The sequence below is a fragment of the Dipodomys spectabilis genome, unplaced genomic scaffold, assembly GCF_019054845.1.
Source record: "Dipodomys spectabilis isolate Male_0828 unplaced genomic scaffold, ASM1905484v1 ptg000264l, whole genome shotgun sequence".
Classification (NCBI taxonomy): Eukaryota; Metazoa; Chordata; class Mammalia; order Rodentia; family Heteromyidae; genus Dipodomys; species Dipodomys spectabilis.
In genome coordinates this window covers 8824829-8843705 of record NW_024870941.1, presented here as the reverse complement: position 1 = coordinate 8843705, position 18877 = coordinate 8824829, and the positions used below count along the sequence as shown (strand labels likewise).

At 63.3% G+C, this 18877-nt stretch overlaps 1 protein-coding gene across 1 annotated transcript; it reads left to right on the top strand.

The window, feature by feature from the left end:
* Nucleotides 1–4269: 4269 nt before the first annotated feature.
* Nucleotides 4270–5340, top strand: Gpr20 (G protein-coupled receptor 20). The gene has a single exon (XM_042699902.1). It carries the CDS (start codon nucleotides 4270–4272, stop codon nucleotides 5338–5340), a length of 1071 nt encoding a protein of 356 aa, XP_042555836.1.
* The last annotated feature ends 13537 nt before the right edge of the window (nucleotides 5341–18877 follow it).

Sequence of the window (18877 nt, the reverse complement as noted above, 5' to 3'; positions counted from 1 at the left end):
CCAGCTGAAGGCCCAGGACGAGGCCAGGCTGCTGTGCCCCACGGAGTGCCCACCCTGGTGGGCTCTAAGGAGGCTGCGATGGCAGCCGGGGTGTTCAGGGTAGAGCTGCGGAGGACCGGCAGGGTGGGCTAGGGACCCCCAAGGCCCCCAGGTGTAGCAGTGTCCTCCGAGGGAAGGCAGGGTCTCAGCTCAGGGTGTGGCCTTGGAGGGAGGACAGAGAGCTGGGGGCGGGGCCTAATCCCCCCACCCCAGGAGCCACCTGTGCCCTGCAGGTGGGGCCCAGCCCTCCCCCAGCGGCCCGGTTGTCTGTGGGCTCACAGGAGCGCCCCCCCCCCGCTGGCTGTCCTTGCTGACCTCCCACCTGGCACTCACTTGGGCAGCACCCAGGGTCCTGGGGCAGAGGGGACTGGGGGAGGGGAGGCTGTGGAAGAGGAGGCCGGAGGCAGGGCAGTGGAGTGGGTTCCAGAGGGGCCTGAGCAACAGCCAGGACACGCTGCCCCCCCAGCCAGGAGGGGCGGGAAGGGTTCTTGCTCCTGCTGCCCCCTCCCCACCCTCCCTCCGTGGGGTATGAGGCTGCGCTCCAGCAGGCTTTGGGGCGGGGCTGGGCGTGGGGGTGGTGGGCTTCACCGGATGCCCAGGCCCGCGCACCTCTTGCCGTGTGCCAGGCCTGCTGAGGGCCTCTGGGGCGTGCTCGGTGCTTCTCACCAGCAGCCATCCAACAGCCGTCTACACACTTTCCTCCTCATGCCACCAACAGGGCGCCCAGAGTCCCCACGAGGAGACCCGGCCCCCGCCTCCTGCCCTCGCTGACAGGCGTAGGCCTGGCAGAGCTGGTCGGATGGCGGAAGTGCACCGCCCCTCCTCCCCTCTCCTCTGACGGTCCCCTGCCCCTTCCAGGAAGGGTACGAGTATGGGGCAAGGGCCCCCTGCCAGGAAAGGGAGAGGGGACAGGGCCTGTGCCCAGCTCCAGGTCTGACCTGGGGAAACAGCCTGCTCCCCCTCAGCTGCTCCAGGGACCCTGCCTCCACCCGGCTGTGGACGGCACAAGACCCAATTGACAAAGGAGGGAGAGGCCAGGGTCCCAGGGGAGAGGGTGGCAGTCAGAGTCTGAGACCTGCTTGCTCACACCTGCCACCCCAGGTCTGTGCCCCCTACCTCCCACACACAGGCAGCGGGGCGAGGGGGGCAGGGAGCAGCAGGGGGCAGGGAGCAGCCTCTCCTCCCCCGCCAGGCCTCCCCAGGGCCCCTCCAGGAGTTCCTCCTCCTTCAGAGCAAGAGCTCCTGAGTCCAGAGGATGATGCTTACCACTAAATCAGGGTCATCAGTCACTGAGAGGGACACCGAGGAATGACAGGAGTGCTAGGGCTGGGGGAGGGACAGAGAGAGCCAGGCTCAGCAGACAGAGCAAGACAGCAGGTATGGACTGTACTGGGCATCCTGGGTCAGAGCTCCATGCATGAGGAGGATCAGGGTCCAGAGAGAGACAGGGGTTAGGGCTCACTGACGCAGGATCCGGGCTGTGTGCTCACTGTGTAGGTGGGTGGGGAATCTGTGTGACCAGGATCAGAACTTGGCGTGTAACTAGAATGTGACAAGGAGCCAGGTATCTGTGGCTACTCAGGAGTCTGAGATCTGAGGCTTAAAGGTCGAGGCCAGCCCAGGCAGGAAAGTCTGTGAAACTCTCATCTCCAATGAACCACCAGAAAGCCAGAAGTGGTGCTGTGGCTCAAAGTAGTGGAGCACTTGCCTTGAGCAAAAGGCAAGTGAGTTGCACGTGCACGCGCACACACACACACGATGAGGATCAAAGTTTGTTATGTTCCTAGGTTCATGGGTAAGTGTGTGACCAGAATCAGGGCTTAGTGCTAGAGTCAGAGTCCATAACTAGAGTCAAGGCTCAGAGTATGACAGGGATCAAGACATGGTAATAGGATAAGAGATCAGTATGTGGCCAGGATTGGAGCTTAGTGTCTGGCTGGAGTTAGAGCTCAGTCCCTGACCATAGTCTAGGTTTAGAGCATGAAACGGATCCAGGTATGTGGAATTCCTAAGATCATGGCTCCATGTACCAGTTTCAGGCTTCATTGACTCAGGTCAAGGGTCAGCTCTGAGATCAAGGTTCAGTCTCTTGGAGCTGGGGACCAGATCCCCTCTCTACCTCTGTCTTGCCTCTGGGATGTCCCATCCCAACTCGGGAGACCCCATAGCTGCACTGCCCTGGCCTGAGCCACAGCATCTTGGTGGCACTGCTGTTGCACAATTGGCCAGCAATGAGGAGTCTAACGGGAGGGGAGAACTGAGGCCAGCAGCATCATGGGCCTGGCTCTCAGAGGAACTGGTTTATGATGTGCGTGCCTGTCTCGGCTGGTGACGCTCCCCTGCGCCGGGCAGACAAGATGGAAGAACAAGTCTCCTGCGTGATCCACAAAGCTGGCGTCCCTCTCCCGCTCAGTGCCTCCCCCGTGTCTCCCTCCAGCACTTTGTCAGTACTGAGCAGAGACCTGCAGGGTGCTTCCTTCTCCCCGGGGCCCCCGGGTGCCCCTGTCGCCAAGGCAGAGCCCCGGGTGCCAGCCGTGAGCTCCCTTCACGCCCACAGGCCAGGGCTGAGGCAGAACGGACCAGCCACCCAACAACCCTGTCTGTGGGATTGAGGGTAAGAGGTGGAGAGCCCGGGGCTGGGGGCGGGGGAGGCGGCAGGGGGCGGGCCTGAGCGCCTCTAGCAGCCTCAGGTGGTGGGCATCAGGACAGGGGTGTAGAGCGGCTCCGGCCATGCTGGTGGCCTCAGCAGATGGACCTCTCTGAGCCCGCCCGGCCTGCCTGGTGCCCTCCAGCATCCCCTGTTCTCCAGGCAGGCACGGGACCTCTAGGAGGCAGAACTCAGAGGCAGAACTAGGAGGCAGAAGTTGGAAGAGAGTGGGAAGGCCGGAGGGGCCTGGCTGCCCGAAGCCCCACAGCCTGTACCCGGGAGGGGGCAGGTCCTGCTCGCTGCCCCTCGGTGGCTCATGAGATGGAGAGTGTGGGGAGGGCAGGGCGGAGGGGTGCCAGCCCCGGGCTCTCTCGTGTGCCCCCCTCTGGCTGCCTGGCCCCAGAGGCGCCTTTCTCTTGAAAAAGCCAGAAATGTCCTTATTTGGAGGGTGAATCCACTGTGGAGGGGGTGGGATGCCGTTAACCCTTCCTTTATAAATAAAGGAATAAATCTGGGCCGAGTTAAACACGCCTCAGCAGGAACATAAACAGTGGGCCCAGCCCGGGACCCCACCGCCTGGCCTGCACCCCGCCAGCCTCTCTGCCCCATGTTTATCTGACCACAGCAGCTGGCCCGGCCAGCTCCCGGCTGAGGCCTGGCTCCAGGCTCCAGCCCCAGCAAGGCACGGGGGATGAAGACCTGGGGCTCCAGGGACAGGGGGGCAGGGGCGGGCGCGCTGAGAGCCATCCCAGCCCCATGCCCAGCTGACCAGCCTCCCCGGGAGGAGGTGAACAGAAGCAGCCTGGAGGGCGTGGGCAGAGCGGGGCAAGCCGCTCGGAGGCCCCCGGCGGGCCAAGCTCTGTCCCTCCAAAACGGCTCTCCAGACACCATCTGTCAGCCAATCATCACTGCCCCCTTGGTGGTCCCATGGAGCTCAGTCCCCTTCCAGGAGCAAGGGGACCCAGAGTACAGATTGGGGAGCAAGGCACAGGACAGTTAATTGACTTGCCTGAGAATGCACAGCAAGTGTGGGGAAGAGCCAGGATTGGCACCCGTCCTGAGGGCACTGCCAGGTCCCATGGACTTGTTTGGAGAGTGTGGAGAGGCACGTGTGTGTCCACCTGGCCAGCAAGGACAGTCCGGAATGGTGTGTGGGTATGGGTGTGCACGTGCGCACGCATGCGTGCACTGCTACTGGGGCCTAAGCTCAGAGCCTGAGCGCTGTCTCTTAGCTTTTTCTGCTCAAGGCTGGTGCTCCATCACTTGAATCAAAGCTCCAGCATCTGGTTTTTTTTCTGGTTACTTGGAGATAAGAGTCTCAGAGACCTTTGCCCAGGCTGGCTTTCAGATCTCAGCTTCCTGAGTAGCTAGGATGACAGGCGTGAGCCACCAGCACCTTAGTGTTTTGTGCCACACACACACACACACACACACACACACACACACAGACCCCACCCACAGCAAGCACAGGTCCGGGTAACAGGAGAGAATGGGTAGATCAAGCTGGGGTGGGCACACCGAGTGCCAGGCTGATGCCAGTCCCCGCTCCCCCTGCTCTAGGTCCCGGTGCTCTGGCCACCGCCATGCCCTCCGCTGCCCCCACGGGGCCCTGGCCTGCAGCAGCCCCCAATGCCACGGCGGGAGCCTGGACCAATGGCAGCACAGCGGAGATGCCGCTGTTCCAGCTGTTTGCGGCGTTGGACGAGGAGCTGCATGCCGCCTTCCCGCGCCTGTGGCTGGCGCTGATGGTGGCGCACGGGGTCATCTTCCTGGCGGGGCTGGTGCTCAACGGGCTGGCGCTGTACGTCTTCTGCTGCCGCACGCGGGCCTCGACGCCCTCGGTGACCTACACCATCAACCTGGCGGTGACGGACCTGCTGGTGGGCCTGTCCCTGCCCACGCGCTTCGCGGTGTTCTACGGCGCGCAGGGCTGCGTGCGCTGCGCCTTCCCGCACGTCTTCGGCTACTTCCTCAACATGCACTGCTCTATCCTCTTCCTCACCTGCATCTGCGTGGACCGCTACCTGGCCATCGTGCAGCCCGATGGTGCCCGCCGCTGGCGCCAGCCCGCCTGCGCCCGGGCCGCGTGCGCCGCAGTGTGGGTGGCCGTGGGCACAGTGACGCTGGCGGTGCTGGGCACGGCCGCGGGCCCGCGCCCCTGCTGCCGCATGCTGGCGCTCACCGTGCTGGCCTTCCTGCTGCCGCTGCTCGTCCTGGGCGCCTTCACCGGCCGCATGGTGTGCGCGCTCTCCAGGCCCGGCCTGCTGAGCCAGGGCCGCCGGCGCCGCGTGCGCGCCGTGCAGCTCCTGCTCACCGTGCTCATCATCTTCCTCATCTGCTTCACGCCCTTCCATGCGCACCAGGTGGCCGTGGCTCTGTGGCCCGGCGTGCCACACCCAACGAGCCTCGTGGTCTACCACGTGGCCGTGACCCTCAGCAGCCTCAACAGCTGCATGGACCCCATCGTCTACTGCTTCGTGACCAGCGGCTTCCAGGCCACGGTCCGTGGTCTCTTCCACCAGCGGCAGGCAGCCGAGCTGGAGCCCTGCAGTGTGGACGCGGTCAGCATGCGCAAGGGCTCCGGCTCCCGTCACGTGCCCGGCACCGGCCCTCCAGCCCTCACCCAGCCCGTGACCAATGGGCCTGAGCCATAGGTAACTACACTCTGCCGGGGCCAGAGCTGGAGGCTCTGGTTGCTAGCCCAGACACCTTGGTGGGCCAGGGGCAGCACCGTTGATCAATTGGGGATAGCTCCCCAGTGCTACTGCATCCACATCCTAAAGCCACAGAGCTGTGGTTGATTAGCAATGTCTGCTGTGGGCCCCAGATGGGGTGGAGTGGTCAGAGTGCCAGCTCCTTGCCTGCCCTGTGCCTATGTAGTGTCCAGTGAAAATGCAGAAGGGCAGCCAGGAGCTGACCCAAGAGCTGCTCCTCACCCAGCTCATTTGTCCCCAGGAGAAGCCCCTTGGGCAAAGGAATAAAGATTCTAGCTTCTCAGGACTCCACACAAAGCAACCTGGAGATCCACACCTACCCTAATGCACAGACAGACAGATAGGCAGACAGATGGGAGGACAAGAACAGAAAGAGAACTGCGGGTGATGTGAGAGCCGTGTGCAGTGAGGAAGGTCCCTCTCTGAAGCCCGCGGGCCTCTGGGAGCCGCTCAGAGAGCAGGACAGCACAGGGCGCGCTGCGGGGCGCTGGGCTAGCACCTGGCCAGGGAGAGGCTGCCTTTGCTCGCTTCTTGGTGCTGGAAGGGGAAGCCGCACACAGGTGTCACCCTGGACAGGGTTAGAACCAAACCCCTCCCCACCTCCCCGAACACCAGACGCCTCCTACTGCAGCTTCTGTGGAAACTGCTTGGGCCCCCACCTCTGCCCGGGAATGGTACGGAGACCGCCCCTCCTTCCCCCGAGGATGGGGGGAACGTCTGGTCCTGTGGACGAGGAAACCTGAAACAAAGATGCATAGCAGCTGAAACCCAGGCCTGCCGGCCAAGGAGACCCGCTTTGTCTCCTCCAGGAGCAGGGGGGACCGGGCCAGCGCTGACCTGGACTGTGCCTTCCACAGCAAGGGACATGGCACTGGCTTGGCCGCCGATCCCGTCCTCTGGGCTAGACTCCAGGATTGCCTCCCACACGCTTTCATTCACATTGTCCAGCGTCCGGGAGCCTCCTCCTGTGCCGGTCATGGCTGGGTGCTGAAGAGCGGTGGACATACCGGTCAGCAGCTCCTACCTGTACATCCCCGACCCACGCAGGGAAGCTCAGAGGGGCCGAGGCTCATGGGGTTCTCGGCCCCATAGGGTGGGGTCCCCTGGACCTCAGGGCAGGAGGTAGCTGGGCCGGGCGTCTGGAGACACTCTGCTAGCCCACCGAGCATCCTCACAGGGGCTCACAGCCCGGAGGCCCCCAGCCCAGAGCTCTTTCCCAGGGCTGCCTGTGTTCACATCCCCACTCAGAAGAGCCAGAGGGGTGAGAATCAGGGGTCTCGTGGTCTGACTGCCATGCTCCCTGAGGAGCCTGGATATCATGGGTCGGGGGCTCTGCTTTTTTCTGATCCATCCCAGGGGAGTCTCGAGGCCCCGGAGTTTGATCATGGCTTCCCCGTGCCCACCCAAGTGGCCATGATGACCCCTGTGACCTCTGAGAGCCGCCATGCATAGAGAGGCGGGCGCAGCGGGAGGGATGCTCAGACCAAGGAGCAGTCTGGGCCACAGTGGGTCCCAGGCGGCTCTGGGGGCCAGTAAGGGACCAGGTGCACCAGCTACTTTGACTTGACATGCAGGCTCATGCCCCCCCTCACAGCACACGCCTGTCCTCTGCCAGTGTTCTGTGTCCCACCAGCCCCACCCCACCTTTCCCTCTGCATCCCCACCACAGCTCCCCCCTCCCGGTTCTTTGCTGGTCAGCACTCTGATTCACACTAAAGAGTAAATGGCTGCCACTAGGCCTGAAGGTGGAAAAGTTGCCATTTTTCTGCAACTAATTCCTTTAGGATGAGTTTCTAACGGGGACGAGCCAAGCAATCGCAGCCACTCAGGAGGCTGAGATCTAAAGATCGCAAGGCCAGCCCAGGCGGGAAAGTCTGTGCGACTTTTATCGCTAATTAACTGCCAGGAAGCCAGAAGTGTAGCCATGGCTCATGTGGTAGAGTGGTAACCTTGAACAGAAAAGCTAGAGGATGCTCCAGGCCCCAAGTTCAATCCCCAGTTCCAGCACACACACACACACACACACACACACACACACTTCCATCCCCAGCAGAAAACCCTGCCGCTCAACCTGAGTTCGTGGGGCCTAGAAGGGCAGGATCTCAGGTGAAGGACACCTGGGCCCGGGCGGGAGCAGCCACGTTTCCAGGGGGCAGGGCGCAGGCACGTCCACACTCCCGCGGACTCCCATGGCTCTTCCAGCACAAGCTGAACCTGGGTTTCCCCTCAGCCACTCCCAGTCCTCAGCCAAGTGCCTGGAGGTCGAGGCATCTACCCCAGGACCTTTGTCTAGGCCGCACAGCTCCCTCAGCCACTTGGCCCCAGAGCTTGGTGGGTGAGGCCAGGCCCGGCTGGGTCCCACAGACCAGGGTGTGAGTCTCTGGCTCTCCCTGGCTATGTTCTCCCAGCCTGGATTCTCAAAAGGCCTGCGTGACGTGAAATGGTGCGTGTATTTATATCTGCTGTAAACAACACCCTTCACCACAAGTTCTGGTTCTGAATCAACGCTGTTTACCACTCTGTGCTCCACAACTCAAGCTCCGGCTGCCAGGAGGCGTTGGTGGGGCAGCCTGGGGAGGAGGGACGGGCGTGGCCCCCACTCCAGCCCACATCTTGGGCACGGGAAGGGCACAGAGCTGAGCGGCAGACCCTCGGCCCATGCCCGTCATCCACTGAGTCCATCCCTGTTACCAAGTGGGGTCTGGAGGTGGGGAGGGGCTTGCCACCCCTCCCCCCCAGGCCCTAGGAGGCCAGAGAGATGGGGGGGAGGTCAGCCTGGAGGGGCTCCACCCAGGCCTCTGGTGCTCATCTCTGGCCCTGGCTGGGGAGGCTGTGGGTGAGGAGGCTGCGGGTGGAGAGGCTCTGGCTGGACAGGGCTCATCACTCTGAAGTCTGGCACCCTCGGAGGCCGGAGGCGTCTAGAGGTAAATATTAGGACCTGTTTAGATTCACCGCCATTAATAGCAGGAAATGTCACCCCCGGCGCCTGTCCCGGCTTCCTGGAGGCCTGGACGGCTGAGGCCCTGGCAGAGCTGGATCTGGATGCGTCCTACGATCTGATCCTCCCCGGCTCACGCTGTGTCCCCTCCTCTCCCCTCCCTCCCCCGTCCCTGCTGCTCCTCCTGCTCTCAGGCACCTCCTGGAGGCAGAGCCTGAATGCTGGGGCTCCAGGCACCCTCTCACCTCCTCCATATAGGCTCTGGGTGCTGGGGCTCCATGAACCCCCCTCTACACCTTTGGAAGAGACCAGCAGGATGTGAGGGGACTGTGGTAAAGTGGACGCCATGGCCCTCCCCCCTTCACGCGCACACGCGCGCACACACACACACACACACACACACACACACATACAAGCCCCTGGCTCTGCTCACGTTCATGGAGGAAACTGAGGCTGGGAGTCATGACCCCCAACCCCCCCCCCCGCCCAGTGCTACCCAAATCTGCAGCTGGGGCCCCCACCAGACCTCCCCACCCGGGGTGCAGGCCGCTCCCACCCCAGAAAGAGGAGCCACTGAAGGCTGTGGGCCACAAGGTCAGAGCCCCGGGGAATGTCACCTAGGACCCCGGCCCCAGAGGGGTCCAGTCCAGGGTGGGAGGGGAGGGGGGGAAGGGCAAGAGGAGGGGGAGGGCAGGGCAGGGCAGGTGGGAGCGGCTCCTCCACACACGCTCTCCTGCCCCTCCTGGGCCCCTGCATGGCCCTGACCCTGTTTCCGTGGGACTCCTTACCCCCGGAGCTCCCAGCTCTCCAGCCAGCCCAGGGAGGGCTCCAGGCAGCCTGCATCACATTCTACACAGACCAATGCCCAGAGCGTGGCCAGCAGCACCCTGCCTGGGCAGCGCTCTGAGCCCCGCCCCCCGGGCCGGGCAGCCTGGCACTACAGCTGGGTGGGACTCAGACAGTCCTACCCAAGTTAGCAGCCCAGTGCTGGGCCCTCAAAGACCCCGAGACCTCCCCCTGCCCTCCCTGGCTCACCCGGGGCTTCCCATCCTTGTCCTGGCTGGGCGTCCCTTGAGACAGGGACCACTACCCAGGGCAGGACTCTTCCGCTCCTCCAGCTCCTCCCACGGAAGGTGGCAGGGCCAAGGGCCCTCATCCCATTTTACACGAGAAGGGGCTGGCAGGGCAGCAGGGCACCAGTGACTCACGCCGGTCATCCTAGCTACTCAGGAGGCTGAGATGAGAGGGTCATGGCTCAAAGCCAACCCAGGCAGAAAAGTCCACGTGAGATTCTTATCTCCAATGAACCAGTCGAAAACCAGAAATGGCACTGTAGTTCAAGTGGTAGAGAGCCAGCCTTGAACACAAAGAGGCTCAGGGATAGCTCCCACGCCCTAAGTTCAATCCCTACAACCTATGACAGAGAGAGAGAGAGAGAGAGAGAGAGAGAGAGAAAGAAAGAGGGGGCCAAAGTCAGCTGCCTGCTGGACTGTCCCAGCTTCATCCTGTGTAGGAGAAGGTGTAGCACCCACAGGTACCCCGGAACCCCAAGGCCAGAAATACTAAAGTGGGGGCAGCAGAAGCTGGCAGGGGTCGCGTCCTGAGGCCCCCTGCCTGCCAGGCCCCCGACCCCCTCTCCATCCTGTCACACCTGCCGCCAGCCCTCACAGCCAGTCAGCGTCTGAGACGAGGTGGAAATCTCTGTTCACCCACCTCCCAGGACCCCGCAGCCCTCCGCAAGTGGAGCTGGGCGCACTCCGAGTGCAGCGAGGCCTCACCGGGTGCCGAGGCGCAATCACAGGGCACAGGAGGCCCGCCAGGCGCCCGCCCCACGGGCAGGGCCTGGCCTGAACTTGGGTAGGGTGGGCATGCGCCCTGCTCAGAACAGGATTCTGAGGGTGTACCCGGCACCTTCATAGCACACTGCAGGCCATACTGCAGGACCCCTGGCTGCACAGCCACCCATCAGAGACCCAGCCAGACCCGGAGGCAAGTCGGGAAATGCCAGCAGCTGCGGGCTCCCGTGCGGGCGCGCTCCTGCTGGGCCTGGCGGCTTCTGTGTTTTCTATGGCTGGGTCCACAGATTGCTGACCAAGGGGCCCCGCGGGACAGGTGGGGACCACCAGAGCCTGGGGAGGCTGGGTGGGGTGCTACATGCTCGGCCCTTGCCAGCTGCCCACACCCAGCCTGCCCTCTCCCCCAGCGAAACCCTGGGTCTCTGAGAAAGCCCCTGCATTCCGTGGTGGCGGACCTCCTACTGCGGAAGAGCACAGGCCTGGGCCCGGAGGTGCCCCGGCTCCAGCGTCCAGCTGCACACATTGCAAATGTGCAGACAGAACAGTGCCCTAGGACGGGGTGGGGGGCTGTGAGGGACTGCCCACCCCACCCACCGGTAGTGTTCCTCCTAGAAGCAGGCGCAGCCGGATGGGGGCCATGCTCTGCTCCGTCCTGTCCTTTCCACAGCGAAGCTTCTGGAACCTCAGCAGGCTCCCAAAAGGGGCGCTCAGGACCCAGGTGACAGGGTGGCACCCGCCCCAGCCTCCACCCAGCTTCCCCAACCTCCAGCCAGGTAACTTGTCTTCCTGAGCCTCAGTGTCCCCTTCTCTCCAGGGGTCAATTGACTCACTCTGCCCCAAGATGAAGTTGTGAAGTAAATGTGTATGTATTTAGGGGCGCGCACATGTTTACCACAGTCTGCGCATGTGTGCCTATCACATGTGTGGGTCTAGGTGTCTGTGAGTCTGTCCCTATGTATGTGTGTGTGTATTGTAAGGTGTAAGGTCTGCACAGGGACACCTCTCTACCTCTTGGCTAAGTTTCCGCCCAGTATCTGTTACCTAGGTAACTGGCAGACCTGGGAGCAGTCACCTTCCCCTCCTGCTAGGTCACATCCTGGGCCACCTCTGGTCACATGCCTCCCATCTGACCTTAGGAGGGTCCTGGACCCTGAGGTCACATCTGGATCCAGTGTGGCCACACCTTTCCCCCACCTGGCCACACCTCTTCCTGTCCCTGGCCTAGATCAGTCCTGGCCCAGGGGTGGGTCGCCTCTCTACCCTGCACCGCTGGAGCAGCAGTTCAGTAAATAAACTTCTCCTGCCTGAATAGCACGTGGTGTTCTCTTTACCGGCTACCTAATGAAACCTACCTACCCTTACATAAGGTAACTTAAAGTAGGTAGCCAATTAGTGAGAATACCACGTGGTATTCAGGTAGGAAGAGAAGTTTTATTATTACCGAACTGCTGCCCCTGTGCCCCTACCGTGCATGGTGGAGACGCACAAGGCGTAAAGAAGGGGCCGTGGGCAGGGGAGAAGGTGTGACCAGGTGAGGGAAGGTGTGGCCACACCTGATGGGCATGTGACCGCAGAGCCTGGGACCCTCCCAGGGTCAATGGCCCAGGGTGTGGCCTAGCAGGAGGGGGAGGTGACAGCTTCCAGGTGTGCCAGTTATCTAGGTGACACAGGTACTGGGCAGAAACTTAGCCAAGAGGAGGGAGGAATCTGTCCTGGTCTCCCAGGAGTGGACTTTACATATATGGTCCAAGCATATGCATGTGTGTAAGTCTATATATGTGGGGGGGGGGGGTCTATGTGCATATGTCCGTGTGTTGTATAGTTATATGGGTCTATGCGTGTGTGTGTGTGTGTGTGTGTGTGTGTGTGTCTAACATTGGTGATCACTTAGTGACTACTTACTCATCTGAGCTTAATAAGGAAAGCATGGCTTCCATTCACTAATTCATTCACTCACTCACTGTTTAGCCATGTCCCTCCACCTACCCCATGCCTGACACAGTCTGAGGTCTCCCTATGGGACATCTGTGCACGCACACATACACACGCACACACAGGTGCACACACCAGTACACATGCACTGGGACAGACCACAATGGTAGAGACTGCGTAGACCCCCATCCCTCAGCGTGAATAGGTCCTGCTTCTGCACGTACACAGGGCAGAGGGACAGAGCTCAGCCAGGCTGGAGCCTGGCTGCAGAATTCTCAGGTTCTCAGCCTCCCCTGGCCACGGGGAGCTGAGTGACCTTGGCTAAGGCTGCCCATGGACCCCAGCCTTAGCATCCAGGCAGGCAATGCCATTTGCACGGAGCTGTCCCCAGCAGGTGGCGCTGCTGGTATGGAATAGGTAGCAGAGGCCTCGGGTCCATCACCAGCCATGCCCAACCCGGAGACTGCTCAGCCGAGCAGTGGCACCAAGTCAAGAAGACAGAAGCCCTTGGAACTGGCCACCTCCAGGCCGAAGCCTGCCTCTCAGTCTGGTCAGTTCACTCCAGCCTGGCCAGGCCCCTCTGAGCCTCAGCTAGCGGCTGGACATGACAGAGCCACTCTCTGCCCTGCCCTGCTGGGCCAGGATTATCTTTGCTGTGATGGCAGGGAGGAGGAGGAGTTGGGGGACCCCAGGAGTAGGGGGGCCTCAGGCCACGCAGCGAGGCCTCCACAGGTGGGGACTGTGGCCTCCGTGGGCCTAGGATGCCACTGGGTCTGCTGGCGAAGAACCTCCCTCACCATCTCCTGGAGAGCCCAGCAGCGCCGCGGGCCTGCCACTGAGTCGCACCGCCTGGCCGTTGAGCCCACTGTGTGGGCAGAAGAGAGAAACGCCAAGGCTGGGCTGAGCTGGCAAACAGCTCTGGGCCGTTCTAACCACAGCGCGCTGGCACCTGCCCCGAGCCAGACGGCGAGGAAGCTGCAGACAGACAGATGGACAGACAGACGCCAGGAGGCAACGGCCAGAGTGTGAATCACTCAGCGGCCCTGGCTTCCGAGGTGAGGCAGAGGAGACTCACCTGTCGGGACAGAGGGACCAGCAGACCTGCCCGACGGCCAACCAGCCACCAGTCCTGGGTCCCGGTTCCCCCTTCTCTCTTCCTTCCATCCACCTGCCACGGCCCCACTATCCTCACAGAACACCTCTCATCCGCCCGCTGCCTGAGCCAGAGGGGACAGCAGAGCTGGAGGAGCCAGAATCCCGGCACCTGGACTGTGCAACACACCCGAAATCCCTGCTTCACTGCGACGGCTCTAGAGCCTTCCATCTCCCTTCTGCCCTGATCAGCCCGACTTTGGGAAGCCAGGGGTAGAAAGGGGTGGACAAGACCTGGCCCTCAGCGTTCCCGAATCCCCGAGCCACCTCACCGCCTCTCTGTCCACCCTGTCCTGGCCTCACCCCCCCCCCCCCCCGGCCCTCGAGCGCCTGTGCACTGTGAGTCTGTGTGTCGGGCAGACGGGTGGCTGGGCGGCCCCTCGCACGCCCCTGCCGAGGCTCTGGACAGAGAATGTCCCCAGGCCTGGGACGCTTCGGAGCTCATGCAGAAGACAAAGACCAGGCCTGTCCACAGAGAGGAAGAGGCAAAGGCTGCCCAGTGCCCCCGGAGCCCAGGGCTGGTTCCAGGTAGACCCAGACAGCCCAGGGGCTGAGATCAAATCCAGGTCCAGCCCTTAGTGGTGTGACCTACAGGCAGGAGACTTTGCCTCCCTGAGGCTCCATTTCCTTGCGACGAAAACAGGCGCAATGTCATCAGCACGCACATGACTGGGCCCTGGATTAGTCACTCAGCAAACAGTGACTGCGCATCTGCCATAAACCTGGTGTGGAACGGGGGGGAGGGGGAAGGGGGGAGGGGAGGGGCTGGTGACAAGTGAGGCGCCACCCCTGCCCACAAAGAGCTCAGAATTCACAAGGAGAAGGGTCCTGGCCAAGCTCTGCACTGACCCGGGAGGGACTCTGCAGAGCAAGGGACGCTGCGCTGGGCTTTGAGGGGTGTGTAGGAGTGTTCATCTGGGGGAAGCAAGGCGAGGTGTGTGTAGCAGCAGGCCACTCAGGGGCGCATAGGTGACCAGAGCCTGGCTGGCTGGCAGAATGTCTCAGGCAGGGTCACTTCCCCTCCCTGGACCGCAGTTGCCTTGCTCCTAAAGAAGGAGGTCAACACCCACCTCCCAAATAAGAGGCTGGCTCTGGAGAGTGCTGGCTGATGCTCGTGTCCTCTATTTAATTTTCCATGTTCTGTTTTGGAGGCCGGGGTTATTTTTGTCCATCCCGGGCTATTTGCAGGCCCAGAGCTCTTCTTTCCCACGGAGGACAGAGCTGAGCCCCAGCCACACTCCCCTCTCCCAGGCTGAGGTGGAAGACAGGAGCAGCGGCAGCGGCAAGAGGTGCAGAAGCAGCCCTGCTCCTGGGAAGAGCCGTGCAGCCCTGCTGCTGGAGTGGAGGTCGGCCCAGCGCCCTGCCCAGGAGGCCCAGGGTGAGGCCGCGGCCGACAGGCCACGCCCAGGCCTGGTTTCCAAAGCCCACATGATGTCAGCGTGGTGGTGGAGGTCACCCAACCGTGTTCCCACCATCACCGCAGCCAGTCAGGACCCCAACTCCTTCCAGCCTCCCAGTTTCCAGTACCCCCTCCCATCGGTGTTAAACCTGGAAAGGAGGTTGGGGAGTCTGGCTTGAGTGGCTTCCACGAAGCAAGCTGTCTTCAGGGGGACCCGGCCAGGGAGAGGTCAGGCGTACTTCTACAAAGCTCCTGACCCCTGACCCGTCTCCCACCCTGAGCCCCCGTCTGGCGCCCTGGCTGTCCCCCTGAGCTCTGCCTCCTGTGATTGGCTGAGGCAGGCGGTGGCAGGAAGGAGCCCAGGCCCTGGAGGCCTGGGAAGAATACTGGAGCCTCAGCACGGAGCTCCTGGTAGGAATCTTAACTCACAAGCACCAGGAGCTCTGAGAGCTGCACAGCTGTCCCCCTGTAGGGGTCGGACCGGGAGACCCCTGCAGCCCGCATCTTCTGCATTCATGCCCCGCCCCGGGAACCTCGCAGCCACGCCTGGCCGAGGCCACCCAACCCAGCCACCTGCCATCTACTGCCCTCTCTTGCCACCGTTCCCTGCACAGCCCCTCAGGCAGGGCCTGCCACGCCTACCCGACTCTCAGGGGGGCAGCTCGCCCTGGGGAGGCCAGCGTCCGCAAGTCATAGTGCCAGCACCAAAGGGAGGGCAGGCCCGGAGGGCAGGGTCCCGGGCCTGGGCATGCCCCCTGACTGCGTCCCCCCAGTGGACGACCACTAGGATTGCCCCCCAGCCCGCCATGGGCACTCCCCAGCCATGGCACAGGAGGCCACAGAGAGGAGACACTGAGGAAGCCAGCCGCGGGGCGGGCGGGGGGTGTGTGCTCTTCCACACCAGGGTCTGGGGGGCATGGGGGCTTTCAGGGCCAGGGAGGGCCAGGGAGGGCCGGGGAGGGCTGGGAAGGGCCGAGGAGGGCTGGGGAGAGCTGAGGAGGGCTGAGGAGGACTGTGGAGGACTGTGGAGGGCTGAGGAGGACTGAGGAGGGCTGGGGAGGGCTGGGGAGGGCTGAGGAGGGCTGGGGAGGGCCGGGGAGGGCTGGAGAGGGCTGAAGAGGCCTGAGGAGGACTGTGGAGGGCTGGGGAGGGCTGGGGAGGGCTGAGGAGGACTGAGGAGGGCTGGGGAGGGCTAGGGAGGGCTGAGGAGGGCTGGGGAGGGCCGGGGAGGGCTGGAGAGGGCTGAAGAGGCCTGAGGAGGACTGTGGAGGGCTGGGGAGGGCTGTGGAGGGCTGGGGAGGGCTGAGGAGGGCTGGGGAGGGCTGAGGAGGGCTGGGGAGGGCTGGGGAGGGCTGAGGAGGACTGAGGAGGGCTAGGGAGGGTTGGGGAGGGCTGAGGAGGGCTGGGGAGGGCCGGGGAGGGCTGGAGAGGGCTGAAGAGGCCTGAGGAGGACTGTGGAGGGCTGGGGAGGGCTGGGGAGGGCTGGGGAGGACTGAGGAGGGCTGGGAGGGCTGAGGAGGACTGAGGAGGGCTGGGGAGGGCTGGGGAGGGCTGAGGAGGGCTGGGGAGGGCCGGGGAGGGCTGGAGAGGGCTGAAGAGGCCTGAGGTGGACTGTGGAGGGCTGAGGAGGACTGAGGAGGGCTGGGGAGGGTTGGGGAGGGCTGGGGAGGGCTGGGGAGGGCCGGGGAGGGCCGGGGAGGGCCGGGGAGGGCTGAGGAGGACTGAGGAGGGCTGGGGAGGGCTGGGGAGGGCTGGGGAGGGCTGAGGAGGACTGAGGAGGACTGTGGAGGGCTGAGGAGGACTGAGGAGGGCTGGGGAGGGTTGGGGAGGGCTGAGGAGGGCTGGGGAGGGCTGGGGAGGGCTGAGGAGGACTGGGGAGGGCTGAGGAGGGCTGGGGAGGGTTGGGAGGGCTGAGGAGGGCTGGGGAGGGCTCGGGAGGGCTGAGGAGGGCTGGAGAGGGCTGAAGAGGCCTGAGGAGGACTGTGGAGGCCTGAGGAGGGCTGAGGAGGGCTGGGGAGGGCTGGGGAGGGCTGAGGAGGACTGAGGAGGACTGAGGAGGGCTGGGGAGGGCTGCGGAGGGCTGCGGAGGGCTGGGGAGGGCTGAGGAGGGCCAGGGAGGGCTGAGGAGGGCCAGGGAGGGCTGAGGAGGGCCAGGGAGGGCTGAGGAGGGCCAGGGAGGGCTGAGGAGGACTGGGGAGGGCTGGTCTCCAGTGTTGGTTTCTTGGTGGGAATATTCCAAGCTCCTTAATGGTGGTAGATGCACAGCACCTGTCTGTGGATAGAAACCTCCGACTTGCTGCCTTTCAAGCCTGATCTGAGAATGCCCTGCAGGTGAAGATTGACCAAGAAGATTGTGATGCACTCATGATGAGCTGTCCCTGCGCCTGCTCGCTCTCTCCCTCTCCCTCTCCCTCTCCCTCTCCCTCTCCCTCTCCCTCTCCCTCTCCCTCTCCCTCTCTCTCTGTCCATCTTCCCCTCTCTCCCCCTCCCTCACTCTCCCTCTCTCTCTCCCTCCCTCTCATCTTTCTCCATCTCTCCCTCTTCCTCTCTCTCTCCTCTCTCTCCCTCTCCTCTCTCCCTCTCCTTTCTCTGCCCTTCTCTCTCCTTCTCTCTTTTTCTCTCTCCCTCTTTTGCTTTCTCTTTCTCTCCCCCTTCTCCCCCTGCCCCTCCCCCCCGCCAGCCCCATCTCTCTGTAAGTGGCCCAGCCAAGTGCAATGATCTGTGCATCATGGTTGGAAAGTGCTCGTTTCTTTCAGGGGGTGAGCAGCGGGCTCCACTCTTGCCCTCTGCCCACATCCCCCCCCCCGCCCCCGCTCCGCACTGCGATGAGGAAGAGAGCTGCCCTGGGAAGGAGCCTGGTGTGGAGGGGTCACAGGTCCAGGCCCCCCACCTCTGGCTATAGGTGAGAGACTGACTGCTCCAACCCAGGCAACCATCATGGCCCCCTGGCCCTGACCTGTGACACACACACACACACACACACACACACACACACACACACACACAGAGCAGCAGCAGCAGCAGCTGAGCAGGGCTTGGGCCAGGGTAGCTGGGCAGGGCCGGGGCTCGGGGCTCAGGAGGGCCCGGCCCCAGGAAGGCCTCTACACATTTCCCCTGCTGCTGCTGCTGCTGCTGCTGCTGCTGCTGCTGCTGCTGCTGCTGCTGCTGCTGCTGCTGCTAGGGCTCGATCCCACCATGACCCTGTACAGTCCCAGCGGTCACATCCAGGTCAGTCTGGGACAGGCCGGTCTGCTTCTTCTGGAAGCCGGGCAAAGAGGGGAGGGCAGGAGGTAGGAAGGGGTGGGGGGACGCGACCAGAGCCAGAGGCCGTTCTGTCCTGTTCTGTCACTGAGCCAGGACGGGCTGTTCACGTCCGACACCATCCTAGGTACTGGCAGAGGAAAGAGTGGGTGTCCCTGCGTACTCTTTGGGGCCACCTGTGGCTACACAGACCCCGGGGAGCCCGGCCTAGGAGGTGAGTACTAGCACCCCTGGGGTGTGAGGAAGGGTCAGTCGGCCACCTGCAGGCCTCCTCCACTCTCCCAGCCCTGTTCTGGACAGGGCTTGCGCTGCTCCGGCGCCCTGGATCCAGGCTCTGCCGTCCATCCCGGAACCCTCCTCCCAGCCCAGTCCCGCTTCCAGACCTCCTACTGCAGGCTGTCCAGGCCCACCCCACACCCCAGCTGCTCCACCCAGCAGTCCCCCGCTCCTGCAGGCCACCCTGCCCAGGCCCCTCATCCAGCCACAGCCCCTTAGGCCACAGCTGAACACACGGAAGAGTCGCTCAGTGCTGCACCCAGGACGCCTTCCTCCTCCTCCTCCATCAGACTGCTGCTCATTGGAAGTGCCACCCCCCCATAATACCCAGCAGACCCCTGCTTTTCCAGCAGACGCCCTTGAAGACGCATCCCTGGACACTGGCTCCATCCCCGCCCGGGGTCCCCAGGCCCAGCCTTAGCCAAGTCTCCGTGTCTTTGGAGTCCCAGCCGCGCCAGCACTCATATAAATTAATGTTCCCATCTCTGCTGACTCACAGATGAGAACATCGGGGCTTGTGCCAGGGGCCGCCACCCCCAGCCTGCCAGGCAGCACGCCTGCACCCGCAGGCCCAGCCAGGGCCTGAGCCCGGGCCCCGCCCACTGCCCCCACCTGTCTGGGCTACGCTAGGGTCGTCTCTGGTGTAGAGTCGGGGTCTCCGGGCTGCAGCCTCATGTACACTCCAGGAGGAGGCAGGGACCCCCACCTCCACGGATGAGGAGA

What these genes read in the sequence shown, in the direction of transcription:
- Gpr20 (XM_042699902.1), top strand. Translation starts at nt 4,270, where the DNA reads ATGCCCTCCGCTGCCCCCACGGGGCCCTGGCCTGCAGCAGCCCCCAAT.